Below are 22,913 nucleotides of genomic sequence, written 5' to 3' on the forward strand. Positions count from 1 at the left end.
TATTTACCACTGCCATTTCCATCCTCTTTGCAAAGTCCACCACCATCTGTCCTTCTACATTTCAGTCCTGAAGACCAAACCTGCCCATCACATTTTCATCACCTCTGTTCCCTTCCCCAACATGTCCATTGAAGTCTGCACCAATCACCAGTCTTTCACCTCTGGGGATGCTCTGCATCACTTCATCTAACTCACTCCAGAATTTCTCCTTCTCTTTTAACTCACATCCTACCTGTGGGGCATAACCACTAACAACATTGAACATTATCCCTTCAATTTCCAGCTTCGGACTCATCACCCTATCTGATACTCTCTTCACCTCTAGAACATTCCTTACAAACTCCTCTTTTAGGATAACTCCTACTCCATTTCTTTTCCTATCCACACCATGGTAAAACAATTTGAACCCTGATCCTAAGCTTCTAGCCTTGCTACCTTTCCACCTGGTCTCCTGGACACACAGTATATCCACCTTCCTTCTCTGCATCATATCAACTAACTCTCTTCCCTTCCCTGTCATGGTCCCAACATTCAAAGTCCCTACTATCACTCCTAAACTCTTGCCTTTCCTCTTCTCTCTCTGCTTACGAACACGCCTTCCTCCTCTCCTTCTTCGACCAACAGTAGCCCAATTTCCACCAGCACCCTGTAGGTCAACAGCACCAGTGGCGGTCGTTGTTAACCCGGGCCACGACCGATCCGGTATGGGAATTATATTCTTGATTCGCATCATTAATTTGGCAACAGTTTTACGTCGGATGCCCTTCCTGACACAACCCTTTGCATTTACCCAGACTTGGGACTGGCACAAGAAGACACTGGATTGTGCCCCCCCGTGGTCCCCCCCACTACAGTACTCTTAAACTGTTAAGCATTTCTGGGATTTTCTCAAACTTTCGTTAGCTGAGCGCTCTTGCGGCCATGTGTGCTGGGTTGGAACAGGACATGAAGTTAACGTTACCTAAGCTCACCTCAGTAATGTCAGGTATGATGTCAAAATAATTTTCATTTTATTTGATTTTACTTTTCCATTAGACCTGAAAAAGTCCTCGTCCAGAATAAGCACCGAAAAAAAAAAAAAACGTCTGTTGGATTTATATGAAAAAAAACTTTGTACATCAGTTGCATATATTAAAGTTATGTTTACTTCAAATGATTAATATTTAATAAATGTACTATTTTTTCATTAACTAAACCTACGTTTTTATGTTAATATAAATTAAAAAATTTAAGATTTGTATATTAAACAAATCTTATGTTAAACAAACATGACTTTTTTTTTGTTAATCTAGTATTTTGTATATTTATCCATCCATCCACTATCTGAACTTATCCTATTCAGGGCCTCAGGGGTTGGAGCTTATCCCAGCTGTCATTATGTGTATTTATTTACCTTATATTGAAACAACAGTGGTTTAATATGAAAAAGTACATGCAGCACTGTTCGGTTAAATAAATCTACTGTGTGTAGCTCAAGTCTACAATCAAGTCTCATAAAGTTGAAATCAGCAGCATACTTTGTTTTAACTCTGTAAGATGACCCGACTGAAATGTGTAACTGCTACAATAACACGACAAACAAAACATTTATTGCAGCAAAAGAACTATATTCAGTCATCTGGACACTTTTAACATGGGACTCCACCAAACACATGCTCCATAATCAGTATATCTTGGATCATATAACTGCACCGTGTTCCTTTAAGAACCATTTATAAAAAAACAAAAAGGGTATTTCAAAGGCTTTTTGGCAAAGTAAATGCAATTTCAAAACAAGAAGAAACCATAAGGCGATTGCAATAAACAGTTAGAACCTTAAAAAACAAGTTTTAGGAAGCAAGTGTTCTATATACAACAAAAAGATTCAGTGTTATAAATCTGTCAAATGACTCTCTCACCTCTAAATATCTTAGTATTTAAATTAAAAACTGCCCAAACAACAAACAAAAAGTATAAAGGAGTGTACACATATATGTTTTCAGAATATAAACACAGGAGTGTGTATATTCTGAAAACATTTAAATGCATAACCTTTAAATAAACAATTACCATACACATCCTCATAAAAATAAAAAAAAACTAAGAGGAGGCAGTCCTTAAGCATAGTTTTTCTCAACTCAGAGCTTTACATTTAAATAAAATGTGAAGTAGCATACACATTGTAGTGTATTTAATAAGTGAAATATGAAATATGCTTGTTTAAAGGTGTTCATCCAGACACGAAATCTCTAATTTGTTCTGGTCATGTTGGACAGAATGTACAATATTTTCCTATGTTTATCTTCTTAAAAAATTGACGATTGTTCTTTTATTGCACAAATTGTGGATTCCATGTCTTGATGTGCACCTTTGGACAAGCACTTTAAGAATACACTACAACTTGTATGCTACCTTATATCATTGCAGTATTTAAGCATAGTTTTTCTCAACTCACAGATCTTCTATACCTATTTCAATAAAATGTGAGGTAGCATACACATTGTAGTGTATTCAATAAGTGCTTGCTCAAAGGTGTCTATCCAGACATGTAATCCACAATCAAAATAAAACTAAATTTGATATGGTAATGGTAATTAACTAATTTTAAAAATATAAGATTACAATCAATCTGAAATGTCACCACTTGTTATCTAATTTCAATATGATTTTTCCTAACACTTAACATGAACAAATGTAAAATCACAATTTAAAATACAGAAATCTTGTACTGATGGGATTACTTACTATGTACTCTCTAACCAGATTTTGTGGGTCCCCACTGAGGTACACACAGTCCCTTGAGAACACTCTCTTGCAAGATTACCATCATTCTGTGTACACTGAAAATGTGTACTTTATTTGAAGAATGCATTCCTACTGCAGATATGGGGTCCATAATCCTTTTCAGTTTTCATCCAATTTGGCCTCCTCTTTTCCAAAATAGGTTCATGAGTTTTTCAGATAGGACCTGTAGCTGCGAAAGAAATCTGGATTGTAGAGGCAGGGTGGTAATGCACTTAAATTCGGCATTGATCTGAAACAAGACTAATAAAAGGAATAAAATTACAATAAAAACATAAGTTGCCAGGAACATTAGTGAGGTAGTTTGTAGTGTCTTGATTCCACAATTGATAATTTCTTTACTATTTAATTACCCACTTAATAGTAAGTCTAGTAAACTCTAATAATCTTTTGTTGTAATTATTTAAGATTTACTGCGATGGATTTGCAACCTGTCCAGGGTCTACACCGTCTTGTGCCCTAAGTCTTCTGGGATAGGACCCAGGACCCACACGACCCTGAATACAGGATCATTAACCTCATTAAGTTCAATAACAGATCCAGGAAGTCCATTTTAAAAGTCAACCTTTGGCTGCTGTTGTCACTCATTGTTCTCTGTAAAGATGATGGAGAAGGAAAAAAAATAGGCTGTTGCATAGTACTTACAGTAGTAAAGACATTTTTCTTATACAGTTGTGTTCAAAATAATAGCAGTGTGTTGAAAAAAGTGAGTAAAGCTCCATATCCAAATAATAACTTTTAATTTAAATCACACAAATGCATTGGACACCCTGCACATTCTATTCTAAATCCCAACATGAAGAAAAATGTGCTTAATGGATTATTAGTTTACAGAAAGTGAAGAAAAACAAATATTAGTCTGTTCAAAAAAAATAGCAGTGTCATCATTCATCTTTACAAAGTGATAAATTTACAGTTTAAACAAAAATGCTTAAAGTGTAATCTTTCTTGTGCATCTCTGAACTAATATTTAGTTGTATAACCATGCTTACTGAGAACTGCTTCACATCTGTGACAATTGTACTACATGCCACAATTCCTCTACATTTCTTGATTTTGCCTCAGAAACAGCATTTTTATTGTCAGGCCACAACTTTTCTAATGGATTAGGGTCTGGGGATTGGGCTGGCCTCTTCATAACGTCAATCTTGTTGGTCTGGAACCAACAGCTTGACTTGCTTACTAGTGTGTCTGGTGTCATTGTCTTGTTGAAACACCCATTTTAAGGGCATTTCCTCTTCAGCATAAGGCAACATGACCTCTTTAAGTATTCTGATGTACTCAAATTGATCCATGATCCCTGAAATGTGATAAATAGGCCCAACACCATAGTACAAGAAGCATATCCATATCATGATGCTTGTGCCTCCATGCTTCACTGTCTTCACAGTGTACTGTGGCTTGAATTTAATGTTTGGTGGTCACCTGACAAACTGACTACGGCCTCTAGACCCTAAAAGGACAATCTTGCTTTCTTCAGTCCACAAAACATTGCGCCATTTCTCTTTAGGCCAGTCAATGTGTTCTTTGGCGAACTGTAACCTCTTCAGCACTTGTCTTTTTTCAACAATGGGACTTTGCGGGGGCTTCTTGCATGATAGCTTGGCTTCACACAGCCATCTTCTAATAGTAACAGTACTCACAGGTAACTTTAGGTGTTCTTTGATCATGCTGGAACTGATCATTTGCTGAGTCTTTGCCAATTTTGTTATTCTTTGATCCATTTGAATGTTAATTTTCCATTTTCTTCCACATCTTTCTGGTTTTGATTTTCATTTTAAAGCATTTGATATCATTTTAGCAGAGCAGCCCATCATTCTGCACTTTTTGGTGTGTTATTTTCCATCTCTAATCAACCTTTGAATCGAAGTACGCTGTTCTTCTGAACAATGTCTGAAACAACAGTTTTACTTTGATTTTTAGAGGGAAATGCACAGGACAACTTTTTCTGCATTTGTCCTTGAATTAGGGGAACTTGTTTGACACCTGTTTTTTTTTAGCAGCAATAACTGCAATCAAGCGTTTGCGATAACTTGCAGTGAGTCTTTTACAGCGCTCTGGAGGAATTTTGGCCCACTCATCTTTGCAGAATTGTTGTAAATCAGCTTTATTTGAGGGTTTTCTAGCATGAACCGCCTTTTTAAGATCATGCCACAACATCTCAATAGGATTCAGCTCAGGACTGACTAGGCCACTCCAAAGTCTTCATTTTGTTTTTCTTCAGCCATTCAGAGGTGGATTTGCTGGTGTGTTTTGGGTCATTGTCCTGCTGCAGCACCCAAGATCACTTCAGCTTGAGTTGACGAACAGATGGCCGGACATTCTTTTTCAGGATTTTTTGGTAGACAGTAGAATTCATGGTTCCATCTATCACAGCAAAACAACCCCAGACCATCACACTACCACCACCATATTTTACTGTTGGTATGATGTTCTTTTTCTGAAATGCTGTGTTACTTTTACGCCAGATGTAACGGGACACGTACCTTCCAAAAAGTTCAACTTTTGTCTCGTCGGTCCACAAGGTATTTTCCCAAAAGTCGTCTTGGCAATCATTGAAATGTTTTTTTTAGCAAAATTGAGACGAGCCTTAATGTTCTTTTTGCTTAAAAGTAGTTTGCGCCTTGGAAATCTGCCATGCAGGCCGTTTTTGCCCAGTCTCTTTCTTATGGTGGAGTCGTGAACACTGACCTTATTTGAGGCAAGTGAGGCCCGCAGTTCTTTAGATGTTGTCCTGGGGTCTTTTGTGGCCTCTCGGATGAGTTGTCTCTGCGCTCTTGGGGTAATTTTGGTCGGCCGGCCACTCCTGGGAAGGTTCACCACTGTTCCATGTTTTTGCCATTTGTGGATAATGGCTCTCACTGTGGTTCGCTGATGTCCCAAAGCTTTAGAAATGACTTTATAACCTTTACCAGACTGATAGATCTCAATTACTTTTGTTCTCATTTGTTCCTGAATTTCTTTGGATCTTGGCATGATGTCTAGCTTTTGAGGTGCCTTTGGTCTACTTCTCTGTGACAGGTAGCTCCTATTTAAGTGATTTCTTGATTGAAACAGGTGTGGGAGTAATCAGGTTTGGGGGTGACTACAGAAATTGAACTCAGGTGTGATAAACCACAGTTAAGTTATTTTTGAACAAGGGGGGCAATCACTTTTTCACACAGGGCCATGTAGATTTGGAGGTTTTTTTCTCCCTTAATAACGTAAACCTTCGTTTAAAAACTGCATTTTGTGTTCAATTATGTTATCTTTGACTAATAGTTAACGGTTTTTGATGAGCAGAAACATTTAAGTGTGACAAACGTGCAAAAGAATAAGAAATCAGGAAGGGGGCAAATAGTTGTTCACACCACTGTATGTCTTGGACTATATATATATATATATATATATATATATATATATACAGTTGTGTTCAAAATAAATAATATATGAATATATATTTATATGTCTATATCTATATTGTGGTGACCAGCATGTCTTGCGGGGGTTTCTATGTGTTCACCCTGTTGGGGAAGGGTGTTTGGGATAGTGGCTTCGGCCATGTTTGTTTGTTTGTGTGTGTGTGTGTGTGTGTGTGTGTCTCCTGTTGAATGTGCTCCGGTTCATGCTTAGGCTGAATTGGATGTAGGCTCTCGTGTGAATGTGCTGCTCATGCTATACATGCTGTGTACAAAATAAAGTACTCCCAGCCCTTGCATTGGGCAGCAATTAAACTCACTCGTCTCTCCAAAAAAAAGTTCAAAAGCTCTGTAATGTTCAGTGTACCACTCACACAGCATTTGCACAATGAGGAACACTGACTTATTACACACACATGTTTGATTTCAGCAAGTCCACCAACTGATTCATAAGCAACCATCATACCTTTGCTGTAGGGTATGCCATTACTTCATTCAGCCTCAGCCAAGTGCACTTCAGATGTGTTTGGGTATTTTGACCCTCAAATATATCATGAGCAACATTAGGAGGAAAACCAGAAACAACAGCAAAATAAGACAAATTCTTGGTAAGGACACATTCTTGCTTAACTCCAAAACAATAGGCATTATTCTCAATAGCTGCTCTTAAATGATCTGCATGGACCTCTTTAGATCTCAGGCTGAAAGCACCAGATGCAACCAGACACAGTAAAAGCTAATATCACATCTTTTTGCAATGCAATAACGGCAGAAAAAAAATCACCTGAAAAATTCTCATAAAAAATTTACTGTGTGCTCACAAGTTATCAGCCACAACACACTGCCCTGTTTAAAAAAAAACAAAAAAAAAACCTAAAGACACATAAACACCATGATCCTCCAGTATTTTAAGATCTTGCAGGAGAGGTTCTAAAACTTCACTGTCATAACCGTACGCTTTTACATCACCACTTTTGCAAAGTACTGCAAGATAAATAGATGATAAAGGTCAGTGAGAACCTGGTGGCAAATTACCTAGTGTCCAATAAACACCACAAAGCTTATGTTTCTTTCGAGAAGTGCCTAGGGAATTACAGGTCTCAAAACCATTAATGTAAAGATGCAATGTTATTTTTAACTTTTTTTCCATTTAAAAAGCTACTTTTTTATAATGCAAACCATCTTCAGGTCACCTTAATTCAGAGGATGTTGTCCTCTGTGATTTTCAATAACATTATCAACAATTGTTTTATTATTTAAAATCTGCTGCAGGGATTTTAAGATCGGGACATACTGAAAGGTGTGTTTGTTTTTATGATCAAGTATGTAGGTAATTGGTTTTACAACACAGAATTGCTCCTTGTTATATTGTTTACATTGATAGAAGCTGTAAGAGGACTACCTTTGGCAATTGCCTTTGAAATCAGGATAGACGAGCAAAGTTCTGTAACTACAGATTCATCAACTTGGACATTGTGACAATGTCATGGTCCTGTCACATCAACCATGGTAAAAAAGGCCCGACAATCGTCTCTACCACCTCAGACGCTTGAGAGACTTCAGACTGCCCTCTAAGGTGCTCATTTCCCAACATTGACTGGACAATCATGGACAATCATGAACACATTCATACACACTTGCACTACATATTTATACATCTGGATCATTGCACAAGACACTTTAATAAGTCACTTTTCATGCATATTTGCACAACCACTGTCACTTTTAAATTTTTATATATATACTTTTTTCTTCGGTATTTATATATTTTGTGATATTTTTATTATACTTATTTGTACAGTTTATTTTACTAGTTAAATTTTTCTTTAGTATATCTTTTTATTCATATTTTTTTTCTTACGTATAAGTTTTTATTTTTTTAAGGTCACTGGCGGTCGTATAAGCATTTCACTGCATATCGTACTGTGTATGACTGTGTACGTGACAAATAAAATTTTTATTTGAATATCTGGGAGTTCCTTGTGTTGAGCTCTCCGATCTAGGGCACTGGACACTTCCTGTTCTACACACTCCTTGTCCTGGCCTTCTGCAAATGAGTCATCTAATGGTGGAAATGCTACTGTAGTTGTTCTCACAATATCAGGTTTAAAATTAGTTAGGCTCTTAGGTGTGTGTCAACGACTCTTATGAGATTTAAAAGTTCCATAAATACTGGTTTCAAAAGAACAGCCAACAAACATGCAAGATATATTTTCATTTCCTTTCAGATGTGCATTGATATGAACAAAGTTGTCATGATTTATGCCCTGTCTGCCTCGTGGTTCCTTTTTTTTCCCACGCTGTCACTTATATATTATAGATTTGACATTGATATTGCTCTGGTCACAACCATAACATGTCAACACCATACGTCTTATCATATTAAATTTGGGGTAATATTTGATAAAATTTATAAATTTCAAGCACATTAAATATGCATTTAGCAAAATAGACAGCATTAGGAATTTTGTTAACATGATCAGACATTAACACTGTCAAGAAATTTATCTGATAAGGACCCTGGAGGGGCAAGTATAGAATAATAGTAATACAATGGCTTACCTCTTTCACTCTCCTTGTGGTTACCCAAGGAGATATAAGTATATACAGTGGTGTGAAAAACTATTTGCCCCCTTCTTGATTTCTTATTCTTTTGCATGTTTGTCACACAAAATGTTTCTGATCATCAAACACATTTAACTATTAGTCAAAGATAACACAAGAAAACACAAAATGCAGTTTTTAAATGATGGTTTTTATTATTTAGGGAGAAAAAAAATGCAAACCTACATGGCCCTGTGTGAAAAAGTAATTGCCCCCTGAACCTAATAACTGGTTGGGCCACCCTTAGCAGCAATAACTGCAATCAAGCGTTTGCGATAACTTGCAACGAGTCTTTTACAGCGCTCTGGAGGAATTTTGGCCCACTTATCTTTGCAGAATTGTTGTAATTCAGCTTTATTTGAGGGTTTTCTAGCATGAACCGCCTTTTAAAGATCATGCCACAACATCTCAATAGGATTCAGGTCGGACTTTGACTAGGCCACTCCAAAGCCTTCATTTTGTTTTTCTTCAGCTATTCAGAGGTGGATTTGCTGGTGTGTTTTGGGTCATTGTCCTGCTGCAGCACCCAAGATCGCTTCAGCTTGAGTTGACGAACAGATGGCCGGACATTCTCCTTCAGGATTTTTTGGTAGACAGTAGAATTCATGGTTCCATCTATCACAGCAGGCCTTCCAGGTCCTGAAGCAGCAAAACAACCCCAGACCATCACACTACCACCACCATATTTTACTGTTGGTATGATGTTCTTTTTCCTAAAATGCTGTGTTACTTTTACGCCAGATGTAACAGGACACGCACCTTCCAATAAGTTCAACTTTTATCTCGTCGGTCCACAAGGTATTTAAGTCTTGGCAATCATTGAGATGTTTTTTAGCAAAATTGAGACGAGCCTTAATGTTCTTTTTGCTTAAAAGTGGTTTGCGCCTTGGAAATCTGCCATGCAGGCCGTTTTTGCCCAGTCTCTTTCTTATGGTGGAGTCGTGAACACTGACCTTAATTGAGGCAAGTGAGGCCTGCAGTTTTTTAGATGTTGTCCTGGGATCTTTTGTGGCCTCTTGGATGAGTTGTCTCTGCGCTCTTGGGGTAATTTTGGTCGGCCGGCCACTCCTGGGAAGGTTCACCACTGTTCCATGTTTTTGCCATTTGTGGATAATGGCTCTCACTGTGGTTCGCTGGAGTCCCAAAGCTGTAGAAATGGCTTTATAACCTTTACCAGACTGATAGATCTCAATTACTTTTGTTCTCATTTGTTCCTGAATTTCTTTGGATCTTGGCATGATGTCTAGCTTTTGAGGTGCTTTTGGTCTACTGATCTGTGTCAGGTAGCTCCTATTTAAGTGATTTCTTGATTGAAACAGGTGTGGCAGTAATCAGGCCTGGGGGTGACTACAGAAATTGAACTCAGGTGTGATAAACCACAGTTAAGTTATTTTTTAACAAAGGGGGCAATTACTTTTTCACACAGGGCCATGTAGGTTTGAAGTTTTTTTCTACCTTAATAACGTAAACCTTCATTTAAAAACTGCATTTTGTGTTAAATTATGTTACCTTTGACTAATATTTAACAGTTTTTGATGAGCAGAAACATTTAAGTGTGACAAACATGCAAAAGAATAAGAAATCAGGAAGGGGGCAAATAGTTTTTCACACCACTGTATATATATATATATATATATATATATATATATATATATATATATATATATATATAATTAAAACCTTTTATGTATGTGTAACTGCCTGATTATGTGTGATATTTACATTAACCTTTTCCAGCTATGATTACTGCCAATAATAAGAAACTTACTTACATTTTTAGATCAAACATTGGAACGTGGAAGAGGCATCCAATAGAGAGACAAGTCCATTACTAGTAGTGCAATATAAGACTGCTTGAATCCTTTCATGGTGATTTAAAATGGAACTTCCAAAGTACAAAAACTTTTCGTATTGTTTCACTTATAACTTTTATGTCAGTAGTGAGGTACATTCTTGTCCCGTTGGATAAATTGCATAGACCTTTTGTTAATGCTGGTTATGTTCAAAATTGATACTGGACTGATTACGAATTTGTTCTCATTTAGTGTAAAAAAAAAAAAAAAAATTGTAAAAAAGTTCTTGATTTTCCCTTTACCATATGTAGTATTAAATATGATTTTGAGTACTTTGACAATCTTTTCAAAGACAGTTGTTAATGTGTTTCCCGGTGAACATGAAAATAGATAAGCTTTTTCTTTTGAATCTGATATCTTAATTTGTTCTTCTTTTTTCAATCCACCCTAATGCACCAAGAATCTAGATGTTTACTGCCTGTTTGAAACAGAATCATTCTTTCTTGGACACACTCGACTATCCATTTGGCTTCAAATTTCTTGACATTTAGTGGCAGGTTTTGTGCACTGTATAATTAAGGTTTTAAATTAAAAGGTAAAGTTATTTGTACACATACACTGGGGCAAAAAAGTATTCAGTCAGCCACCAATTGTGCAAGTTCTCCCACTTAAAAAAATGAGAGAGGCCTGTAATTTTCCTCATAGGTACGTATACCTCAACTATGAAAGGCAAAAAAATAATTTTTTAAAAATCCAGAAAATCACATTATAGGATTTTTAAATTTTACAAATTATGGTGAAAAATAAGAATTTGGTCAATAACAAAATTTCATGCCAATACTTTGTTATATACCCTTTGTTGGCAATGACAGAGGTCAACCGTTTGCTGTAAGTCTTCACAAGTTTTTCACACACTGTTGCTGGTATTTTGGCCCAGTCCTCCATGCAGATTTCCTTTACAGCAGTGATGTGTTGGGGCTGTCCCTGGGCAACGCAGACCTTCAAGGCCACTCCAGGACCTTGAAACGCTTCTTACGAAGCCACTCCTTCATTGCCCATGCGGTGTGTTTGGGATCAGTGTCATGCTAAAAGACCCAGCCACATTTCATTTTTAATGCCCTTGCTGATAAAAAGAGGTTTTTACTCAAAATCTCACAATACATGGCCCCATTCATTCTTTCCTTTAGACGAATCAGTCATCATGGTCCCTTTGCAGAAAAACAGCCCCAAAGCATGATGTTTTCACCACCCCATGCTTCACAGTTAGTATATTCAACTCAGAATTCTTTCTTCTCCAAACACGAAAAGTTGAGTTTTTACCAAAAAAGTTCTATTTTTGTTTCATCTGTCCATATGACATTCTCTCAATCCTCTTCTGGATCATCCAAATGCTTTTTAGCAAATTTCAGCCTTGGTCCCAGCTCTCTGCAGGTCATTCACTAGTACCCCCCATGGATTTTTTCGCTCACAATTTTTGTGATAATTTTGACCCCACGGGATGTGATCATCTTCCCCAGGTCAAAGGAGATTATTAGTGGTCTTGTATGGCTTCCATTTTCTTATAATTGCTTCCACAGTTGATTTCTTCACACCTAGCTGCTTACCTATTGCAGATTCAGTCTTTCCAGCCTGGTGCAGGTCTACAATTTTGTTTCTGTTGTCCTTTGCCAGCTCTTTGGTCTTGGCCATAGTGGAGTTTGGAGTGTGACTGTTTGAGGTTGTGGGCAGGTGTCTTGTATACTTATAACGAGTTCAAACAGATGCCATTAATACAGGTAACGAGTGGAGGACAGAGGAGCCTCTTAAAGAAGAAGTTGCAGGTCTGTGAGAGACAGAAATCTTGTTTGTTTGTAGGTGACCAAATACTTATTTTACTGAGGAATTTACTAATTAATTCATTAAAATCCTATAATGTGATTTTCTGGATTTCTTTTATATTTTGTCTCCCATATTTGATGTACTATATGCCTATGATGAAAATCACAGGCCTCACATCTTTTTAAGTGGGAGAACTATCACAATTGGTGGCTGTCTAAATACCTTTTAATAGTAAAATTGCAAAAAAAAAAACCCAAAAAAACAATTAAACAAAAAAGGACCATGTTGTACTTTATTTGAAAAAAAGTTTACAATCCAACTTAAATTGAAACATTGGGAATCTTGTTTGATATTGTTCATTTCTTCATGTTTTTAGTCAATTATATTTCACAGCAATGTTAATGTTTAGAAATAGAAAGTTCCACTGTTACAGATTAGTAGTCTAATTTTTTCCTTTTGTTGTTCATTTTAAGATTGTACTGTAATGCTATAAAAGCTGATTTCCTTACTACATTTTGCATCAACCTTACTACACTATGTCACAGTTTTTAGGTTATGTAAGAAATGTTATAACAATCTTGAGTTTGTGTTAACAATTTATTGAACATGTGTGTTCATAGGAATTTATGAAAATTTATGATTTCTTTTCTAAGCTTGCTTGTTTCTGGTGAAGTCGGTTCGGGTTTCAGTTTGGTTTTCTTTTCCTTTATTGTTTTTTCTGGGTTTTTTTAATCAAATGTCTTAACATCTGCAACTATGTCGTGTCTGCGTTCCCTTTTTACATGAAAGCTGGTATAACGTCCTTAAAGAAAAAGTTATTTTACTTTGTTCCTCCGAGATATTTGGATATACATAAGAAATCGTTACCTCTCTGCTGTTAAGCAATATATATTTTCCACATATTTAGTTTAATCTAATTATGGAGATTTCTTCATATATTTTAAATAATTTAGTAACTAAATTTTATTGTAAATTGATTATTAATAAAGACAATCAGGTCAGAATACGTATGTTTATTATTTTCGCTGTGGATTTTACTCCAATGATATTTGGGTATTTTAATTTTATTAAATGTAGCACTCATTGGTAACTTTTTTACTTAAAAAATGATTTTCTAATCTAAATTTAATATGAATAAATATGTTTGTCTATTTCTTTGTGTTTGGCGTATTTATTATGAGGTCTTGCGTTATACCCAGATTGTACAACATAAACCTAACTTTGATTGCGCACATAAATCTTATTTAGATTTCTGTTTTAATTATCACGTTAAGGGTTTTCGTATACAGTGTGTGATTATTTTAACAAGAATTTTGTAATCAATATTTGTGATAAAAAGGCAACGGAGAAACCTCTAAACCTAATTATAATAAGAAAATAATTCTCTTGATTTTTTTAGCCTTTTAAGTCTCAGACGAAGATGCCCTGTCCGTTTTTTTTTTTTTTTACTTTGGAAATATCTATTAAATTTCTGTCATTTCAGTCTGCGTCGAGATGTATTTCTTGAGTCGGGCCGATGATGGTAGATATGTTCTTGTATTTCTAAGTTCAGTAGTGATTTTTTATTATTTTCTCAGTTATGTTTTTATTGAATATTTTTAGGTTGAATGTCAGTGCAATTCTTTTTGGACGGTAATGGAGTCTCTTACTTCTTCCTGACAGTTCTCTTCCTCCTAACCTTGGACTTTTTGCGTTTTGCTGCTTTACGCTTCGCTGCTTTCACCTTCCTTGTTCGGCTCATGGTAACTCTCTTTGCTGAACGTTTCTTCGCCCTCCTCCGACTCCTGTTCACTCTCCTGGGTGCCTTTTTAGTAGCTCTTTTACGCCTGGCCGCTTTAGATTTTTTTAGAGCACGCCTCTTGGCTGGTTTCCTCACCGCATCGCGTTTGCTCACCTTGAGCGGACTGCGCGCTCCGGTCCTTCCGGTCTGCACGAGCAAGCCTCTCTTAACGAGCGATCTGAGCGCGAGGTTGACGCGCGACTTGTTCTTCTTGACGTCGTACCCGTAGCCCGCGAGCGCCTTCTTCAGTGCGACCAGAGACACGCCTTTGGGTTCGTGAGACGCAGCCACGGCTTTCAAAATGAGATCTGAAACTTTCGGGCCGGCGTTTCCACGCTTTGATCCGGATCTCCTTTTTCTCGGCCTGGCAGTGGATACTGCCCGTCTGCTTACGGTCCGTGCCATTGTTTGGGAGCGTTGAAAAATTTGATGCGAATGTCTTGTCGTGTCCTCTTGGTTTGTATACGACGTCTAAAAAAAACAAGCACTTGGTAACAATTGTTACGGCAAAATTGAAACTGGCCCTCTAAATCAATTACATTTATTACGTCAAAAAGATGAGAGAGACAGTAAATGTTTTTGTTTGTTGATAATATATAGCCTAACTTTTTAAAATTGCAATGTTTTTCTGCATTAATTTGTCAGCAGAGAGTTTTTCTGCATTAATTTGTCAAAATATAATTCTTATATTTAAAGTAAATAGTGTAATATAACTTATATAACGGATATAACGTGGCTAAAATAATACCTGATCTAAAACAATATATCATACTGATACAATACATGCTGAAAGTCCGATATGTGTGTGCTTTAGTACCATTTAAAATCAATGTTTAGACACACGTTCTAATTTAATATTATTTGTATCTCTTTATAAGGCATCAATCACCTATACATGTAACAAAACTGTAGTTGACGTTCTGTACATTGGGGATTTTTGCGATTTTTGTTTGTTTGTGCACACATCACGTAAAACCTACTGAACGAGTACTGACTGAATGCGCAATTAAATTTTACGCGAAGTGGCGGGCACATCGAGTATGCCATAACATTCTTTCAATCCTTACTATGAATTGTGTCCACTATAACTGCTCTGTAAATCATAATGGATCTTGACTTGGCCATCCATCATATATGACTTTCCCGTTGTATAGTATATTTTTATATAACCATTTGTAAAAATTTGCACATAGAATGTATGTATTATTATAAATAAAATAGTACATAGGATTTGCTACTAGCTGGTTTAAATTTTGTAGTAAAATAGTAACAGTGTTCATATTCGTTATTGCAGACAGATTTGCCTGATTGCACAGCTTTAACTTTTGTCTTAACTTTGCTAAAGTGGGATAGCACTGTCTTTCGAGTGTGTTATGCCATCCCCAATGAGCGAGCATTTCGAAAAAGAAAAAAAAAGATGCGGCTGGCAGGCACGTGGTTCGGAGGAAATACGTGAAAGTCTTCGGTCTTCCCTGACTGGTAGTCGTAGCCTTGATCGGGTAAGGCACCAATGGCGGGTTGGCTGGATACGACTAGATTAAGGGCGAACAAACGGGTAAAATAAGATATAATAATGAAAAATAGAAATTAATAGAAATTCTAAAAGTAAACTTTGATATCAAAGGTGCGTGGAGAAGAGTTGTTTTTGTAACACTAAATGACAAGGAGCTTATAAATGATACGTTTGGACAAAAAATATTATTTAAGCATCGCGTTAATCAACGAATATGTCATATGCTGTCTCCGCAGGGGACTGCTACTTTTTTAGTAACAGCGGAGATGCGGTTTTGGAAAAGTGACACAGATGACAGTGTCAGAAATACGAAAATAAACTTTGCTCGTACAGCACCATTACTTGATATATATCAAGTAATATGTATAATTGTAGTAGTATGTATAATTGTAGTATATTGTGGGACCAATGAGTAGCGCAGTATGTTCTCTGTTTGGGTAGAGACTATGCCAGACAGGCTGAGGGAGAGGGGGGTTTCCTTCTATTTCGATTTTCCGTACTTCTTATAAAAATCACATTATCCTAGTAATCAGACCTTTAATATTTCTCTCCCATAGATTTTACTTTGATTCTCAAAAATTGTGACCAACTAACCGATTCCGTATTTTGTCCCAATTTTCGTTATCGTTGCTTTTTTCTTTTAATTTTAAGTCTTCAGTATTGTTTACAATGTGCAAAGAAATAAAATTCAGGAAAGACCGGTGAATTAGAAGGTGTTTTTAAAACTTTTAACTTTTACTGTACAGTTGTTGTTCGAAAATCCATCTGTCAACATTGTTATGAATGTTATCTCATTATAAAGTGTCTACATTTAACGTTTGATCAATGAAAGTGAGTTAACTGGTGCAAAAGTGTTTTCAATATTTTTCTATTCAAAATACGAATAAAAAATATTTGGTTACAAATTATGAAACCTACAAAAACCTTTTAAAATATAAATTGCGTAACATGTATGGGGAAAAGCAGTATGACGTGTTCCTTGTGAAAATATAAATTATTTTATTAAAATATATAATTAATTACTATTAATTATAAAATAATGAAATAAAAGTCTAAATGAAATTATATGAGATTATGTAAAATTGATACATGACACAAATGTTTTATTTATTTATTTATTTGGAATACATGACACAAATGTTTTATTTATTTATATATTTATTTATTCATTCATTCATTTCATGATGTGTTCAAAACAAATATATTTATTTCATGGTAGCTAGTACGACATGTACTATGAAATTTCTGTCAGTTCTGACACCCTATGCTCCACGTCCCTGATTTGTGTCTGAACTTTGCAAGTTTAAGGGTTCGCGTTTGTATGCCGCCAGGGATCAAGCATAAAACATTTGCTCCGCCGCCCGGGTTCGAGGACTCAGCGTTTTCTCTGCCGCTCGGGTTGTTGCTCCATTTCTTGCCTCACTGTCCAAATCCAAGGAGGCCATGTCATGGTTCCTGTAGTCGCTGTAGTTGTTTTTGTTGTAGATTGTTCGGGATTCAGTTTAGTTATATTTGTTCTTGCTTATTTTTCCTCTTTTTTTATTAAATGTCTTGACATCTGCTACATTTATACTACATGTCTGCATAATGAGATTTTGTTAGATATTTTAAATAGTTTAGTAACTGCTGAATTTAATAAAGGAATTCAGTTTAAACTTTTTTATTTTTTTTAGATCTATTTGGCGGAGTGTAAACTATATTTATTATTAGTATTGTACATACATTCGACTAGTAGTAATCTCCCAGAAATTATCGAATCACTGAAATTGGGACAAGCTCCCCGCGACCTTGAATACAGGATTACGCGGTAATGACGAATGAGTAATTGAGTGAATGGATATGACATTTGAAGACATTATCGTTAAAAAGAAAGAAGCTTATTATAGTAAGCAAATGATTCCCTTAATTTCTTAGTCCGTTCAGGCTCAACCTTTAACCCTTTATCCCGTTATTTAAATCGGAAAATATTTAATAGATTTGTCTTTTGTTTCAATTCATGTTATATAAACCAAAGTCTTACTTTGGATGTCCGCGTCGAGTTTCTTGAGCCGAGCCAGTGAGTTGTGTTCTTGGATTTCTCAGTATGTTCAGTAGCGATGTGCTTGTGTTTTTTTTTTTTTTTTGTCTTATTTTCTGTCTCAGTTGTGTTCATATTTTGTGATATTTTGTCGTTAGGTTGATTGTCAGTGAATTTCTTTTTGAAGGATGATGTCCCTTACTACTTCCTGGCAGCCCTCCTCCTCCTCCTCCTCCTGACCAGCAGATCTAGCGATTTGCTTGTGTTTTTTATTGAATTGTCTCATTTCTGTCTCAGTTGAGTTGTCCTTATTTTGTGATATTTTGTCATTAGGTTGATTGCCAGTGAAATTATTTTTGGAGGATGATGGAGTCTCTTACTACTTCCTGGCAGCTCTTCTCCTCCTCCTCCTCCTCCTGACCGTGGACCTTCTGCGTTTTGCGGCTTTACGCCTCGCTCCTCTCACCTTCCTTCTTCGCCTCATGGTCATTCTCTTTGCTGAACGTCTCTTCGCCCTCCTCCGCCTCCTCCTCCTCACTCTCCTGGGTGCCCTTCTAGTAGCTCTTCTACGCCTCCTGACTGGCCTCCTCCTCCTCATCGCAGCGCGACTGCTCACCTTAAACGACCTGCGCGCTCCGGCCCTTCCGGTCTGCACGAGCAAACCTCTCCTAACGAGCGATCTGAGCGCGAGGTTGACACGAGAATTGTTCTTTTTAACATCGTACCCGCGGCCCGCGAGCGCCTTTTTTAGCGCGACCAGAGACACGCCTTTGGGCTCGTGAGACGCAGCCACGGCATTTAAAATAAGATTTGGAATCCTCGGGCCGGCCTTCCTCCGCCTTGATCTGGATCTCCTTTTCCTCGCTCTGGCAGTGGAGACTGCCCGTCTTCTTCTGGTCCGTGCCATGGTTTGGGCGCGATGAAAAGTTTGATGCGAATGACTTCTCGTGTCCTCTTGGTGCGAATGTTTACGAGGACTGACAAATGTATGCTCTTAGTGATAATTGTTACGCCGAAATTAAAATCGACCTTCTCAATCAATTACATTTATTACGCTAAATAGCTGACAAAATAAACTACCGAGAACCTTATAGACTCAACCGTGCGCGCGGCTGTTCCCAGTAGTACAGAGTGGACTTGAGATGTGTTTTCTTACCTTCAGAAACGCTTTAATTTCCGAACAAATTATCTATAGATTGTGCTGCTTACCGACACCTCAGTTGCCGGTTTGCATGTCTGGTCCCCCGTTTGCTCGGTTTGCCAGAACATTTTGTTTAAAATGACCAAAACGCATCCAAATTCAATTCAATTCAATTTTATTTGTATAGCGCTTTTAGCAATTTTCATTGCCGCAAAGCAGCTTTACATAGTCAAAAGAATTATTTAAGTTTGTATGAAATGTGAATTTGTATGAATCAAAATGGTCAGTTTGTCCCTGGTGAGCAAGCCGAGGGCGACAGTGGCAAGGAAAAACTCCCTGAGATGGTAATAGGAAGAAACCTTGAGAGGAACCAGACTCAACAGGGAACCCATCCTCATTAGGGTGAAACAGAAAGCAGTAAATGATCTGCATTTATACAGTGTGTAGGGTGGGAGGCAGTTCAGCTATAATAGCTGATGTTAATTGATGTTAATATGGAGTCCAGGTAGTTATTGAAGACCCACGTAGACTTGTAAGAAGTTCCAGTCATGAACTATCGAACTGTCAAGTCCCCAGAGAAACAGTTGCCAACACTAGTCAAGGCCAGAACCATTTTCTAGGTAGAGAGAATCGTTCCCAGACACCAGACGCATCCCAGAGAGACACACGGGGCATCCATGTGACGAGATCTTCAGCCAGAAGCGGGGCACCAGGATGGGTCAGACAGGTCCGGAGGGCAGAGGGAGTCTGGATCACTGGCAGCTCAGGAACGACATGTGTAGTTCGACAGGGAGAGAGAAAGAGTGAAAGGGGGGGACAGGAGGAGAGAGGAAAAAGAAAGAGGGGGGGAAAGAGAAGAAGAGGAGAGATGGCAGTTAGGTATGGTCACAGTCACACAATGTATAATGTGAATGTATATTAACTGTAGAGTGCAAGCAGAGACTCCGGCAGGACTAACTATGACAGCATAACTAAAAGGGAGAGCCAGAAGGAAACACAAACATGAGGGCTTCCTGACATGTAAAGCAAACAATCACCTCACCGTCAGCAAACCTGAGTGATCAATGAGAGTGAGGAAGACAGCATCCAAACATACCAGTTCACCATAATACTCTACGTCCATGAGTCCCCCAGATCTGCTCCTTTACCTATCCAAATCAGCAGAGAAACTGAGTAGTGGAACCTGTACTACTTCTATTCTCTTAACGTTTACGTATTATACATTTTACATATTGTAGCGTTTTTACGCCGGGAAGAATGCTGGAGAGACGAGTGAGCTTATTTGCTACCCAATGCAATGGCTGGGAGTACTTTATTAAGCACACAGCATGTAAGGCATGAGCAGCATCTTCACTCAGGAGCCTACATCCAATTCAGCACTAGATTGAACTGGAGCACATTTCACACGTCACACACCCCTCACACAAACAGGGCCGAAGCCACCAACCCAAACACCTTTCCCCAACATGGTGAACACACACCGACATCCCCGCAAGGCATGCTGGTCGTCAGCCGCCGCCCCGCCCACGCCACACTGCCCCCACCCGAGCTGTGACCGTCCCTGGTCACCATGAAGAACTCCGTTTCGGAGGCGTGGATGCGGTCGGCGCTGGCGGTGGGAACGCCGGCGTCCTTTGGCAGGTGAGGGGTGAACGCGAATGTAGTCCTGAGGCGGTCCGGCCTCCAGAGTTCGATGGTTACCCGGCGTGCGGCTGTGGAGGCGCAAGACGGTCCCGGTGGGGCAAAACTCGTGCCCGCCCTGCCAACCGCACCCGGTAGATGACATCGAAGAGCCGAGCTGGCTGTGAGTGTCCACGCCCATTCGCCCCTTCTGCCTGGCGATGAGCGGTTCACAGTTCCACAACCCGTGGGAAACAGTGGAGCCGGTGTCCACGAGCGCCCGCAGTAAGACGCCGTCCGGCACACAGTCGATGTAAAACCCCGCGGGGCTCCCCAACCGTCCACCCGGCGCTAGTTTAGCGGCTGCTGGTGTACGCTGTTCCTCAGCGTTGCAGTGGTAGTCCGGCGGTCCCTGGCCTCGGCGTCGTCGCGGAATCTCGGAAGCGGTGTCGAGGCCTAGCCGCGACGGGTAGCCCTGTCCCCGGCTAGGTTCACCTACCAAGCGCCACTAAGCTGCGGGCGGTCGCTCGGCTCTTTCGCCGTAATGTGCCGCCATTATGGGCTCAGCGCGCTCGACCTCGCGCAGCGCCTCCTTACGATCACCCACGCCGTCGCCTCGCCGCGAAACGTCGGAGAGCTGCTCGTTGCCTAGCCGCGACGGGTAGCCCTGTCCCCGGCTAGGTTCACGAACCGAGCGCCACTGAGCCGCGGGCGGTCGCTCGGCTCTTCCGCCGCGATGTGCCGCCAATATGGGCTCAGCGCGCTCGGCCTCGCGCAGCGGCAGTTCGCTTTGCCGGCTAACAGCGCACGGAGCTGTCTCTTGCTCCGGCTCTTGCGCAGCGCCAGCCTCCGCCCCGAGATCCAGCGCCGGGATTTTCTGCTTCCCGCTCCGCGTTGGTTGACGTGGTGTGCTCGCGCTAGCTCCGCCAGGAAAACGCTTCTTCTGCGCGAGTAGTCGCTCCGCTACTCGGCGGCCCGCTTGGATTTTTAAAAGGTCCTCCTTTGTGCGCTCGAACCCGTTATTCTCCATCCCACTTCTGACACCAATGTAGCGTTTTTACGCCGGGAAGAATGCTGGAGAGACGAGTGAGCTTATTTGCTACCCAATGCAATGGCTGGGAGTACTTTATTAAGCACACAGCATGTAAGGCATGAGCAGCACCTTCACTCAGGAGCCTACATCCAATTCAGCACTAGCTTGAACTGGAGCACATTTCACACGTCACACCTCAACACACACACAACAGGGCCGAAGCCACCAACCCAAACACCCTTCCCCACCATGGCGAACACACCGACATTCCCGCAAAGCATGCCGGCCGTCAGCCGCCGCCCCTCCCACGCCACAATATTTTATTAATTCACAGAAAAGACAGAATCCATGCACCCATGGTGGTTTTATACAGATTTTTCCTAACACCGAATAATTTTTGAGGATTTTCGGTTATGGAGGTAGCACACTTCAACCCCGTTGCCATTTGATCCTGACTTAGAGACTTGTTTTATCCCTGCACGGAACATTAATTATGTCCCATTTTGTCGAACATTTTAGCAAAATAACACAAGCAAGACGCAAATACATAAATCCTTCATACACTACAAGCAATTTAAGAACGCTAATCAGCCTAATCTGCATGTCTTTTGACTGTATGAGAAAACCAGCCAAGCACAGGGAGAACTTGCAAACTCCATGCACACACCCCAAGTTGGGAACATTACAATGTTACAATGATAAATGGTTAGGACACCTCCAGAGCTCTCCTGCATTTTGGTGGTGATAGGAGTGAGTTCCTACTTTAAGAATGTTGAGAAATAGCTCTTACTCCCACACATAGGACCGAAATTGCCTCACTCTGGATGTTCTGTCCCTGCTAGGTTGCACCTCAACAAGTGGATAAACAGTATGTAAGCAAAGAAAATTTTAAAAACAGAGTTCTTTTCCAGTGTTTTACATAAAATCTTCATCTGCTCAACATTGAAATAAATTTTTTAAACTAAAATGCAAAAAAAAAAAAAAAAAACATGTGTAGGTATAAAATGAGTAAATGTGACTTTTAGAACAGAAAACACATTTTAGTATTAATATGCCCAAAAGAATGTTAGTCAAATTTTTCCTTTTTCTGAATGGCACGAAGCACTTATTTTTATTTTTTATTTTTTTTTACAAAGAAAACAAATTCAATAAACAAATAAATTTATAGATGATGGCCTCTGTCATAAAATAACAAAAATATAGCCTTTGGTAATCAGGGTGATCTACAGCATCAGTGCTATTTTAAAATGCTACCATGACCTGTAACCTAAATCACATGCATTGTTTTAATCAATAGATCTAAAATTAAATGACCATATAAACAGTTTAAACACTCCTGACCTGGTATTTTAGAAATACCACTATTATTAATAAAACACTCACTCACTCTCACTTATCGTCTATACCGCTTTATC

The 22,913-nt window shown here is 39.0% G+C and overlaps 2 protein-coding genes across 2 annotated transcripts; both read right to left on the reverse strand.

Moving 5' to 3' along the window:
* Positions 1 to 12,734: 12,734 nt before the first annotated feature.
* LOC128509712 (histone H1-like) lies at positions 12,735 to 14,627 on the reverse strand. Its single transcript, XM_053481546.1, has one exon. It carries the CDS (start codon positions 14,577 to 14,579, stop codon positions 14,040 to 14,042), a length of 540 nt encoding a protein of 179 aa, XP_053337521.1. The 5' UTR covers positions 14,580 to 14,627; the 3' UTR covers positions 12,735 to 14,039.
* Positions 14,628 to 18,083: 3,456 nt separating this feature from the next.
* Positions 18,084 to 18,611, reverse strand: LOC128509771 (histone H1.4-like). Its single transcript, XM_053481606.1, has one exon. It carries the CDS (start codon positions 18,609 to 18,611, stop codon positions 18,084 to 18,086), a length of 528 nt encoding a protein of 175 aa, XP_053337581.1.
* Between the last annotated feature and the right edge of the window lie 4,302 nt (positions 18,612 to 22,913).

The sequence above is a fragment of the Clarias gariepinus genome, chromosome 21, assembly GCF_024256425.1.
Source record: "Clarias gariepinus isolate MV-2021 ecotype Netherlands chromosome 21, CGAR_prim_01v2, whole genome shotgun sequence".
NCBI classification, from domain to species: Eukaryota; Metazoa; Chordata; class Actinopteri; order Siluriformes; family Clariidae; genus Clarias; species Clarias gariepinus.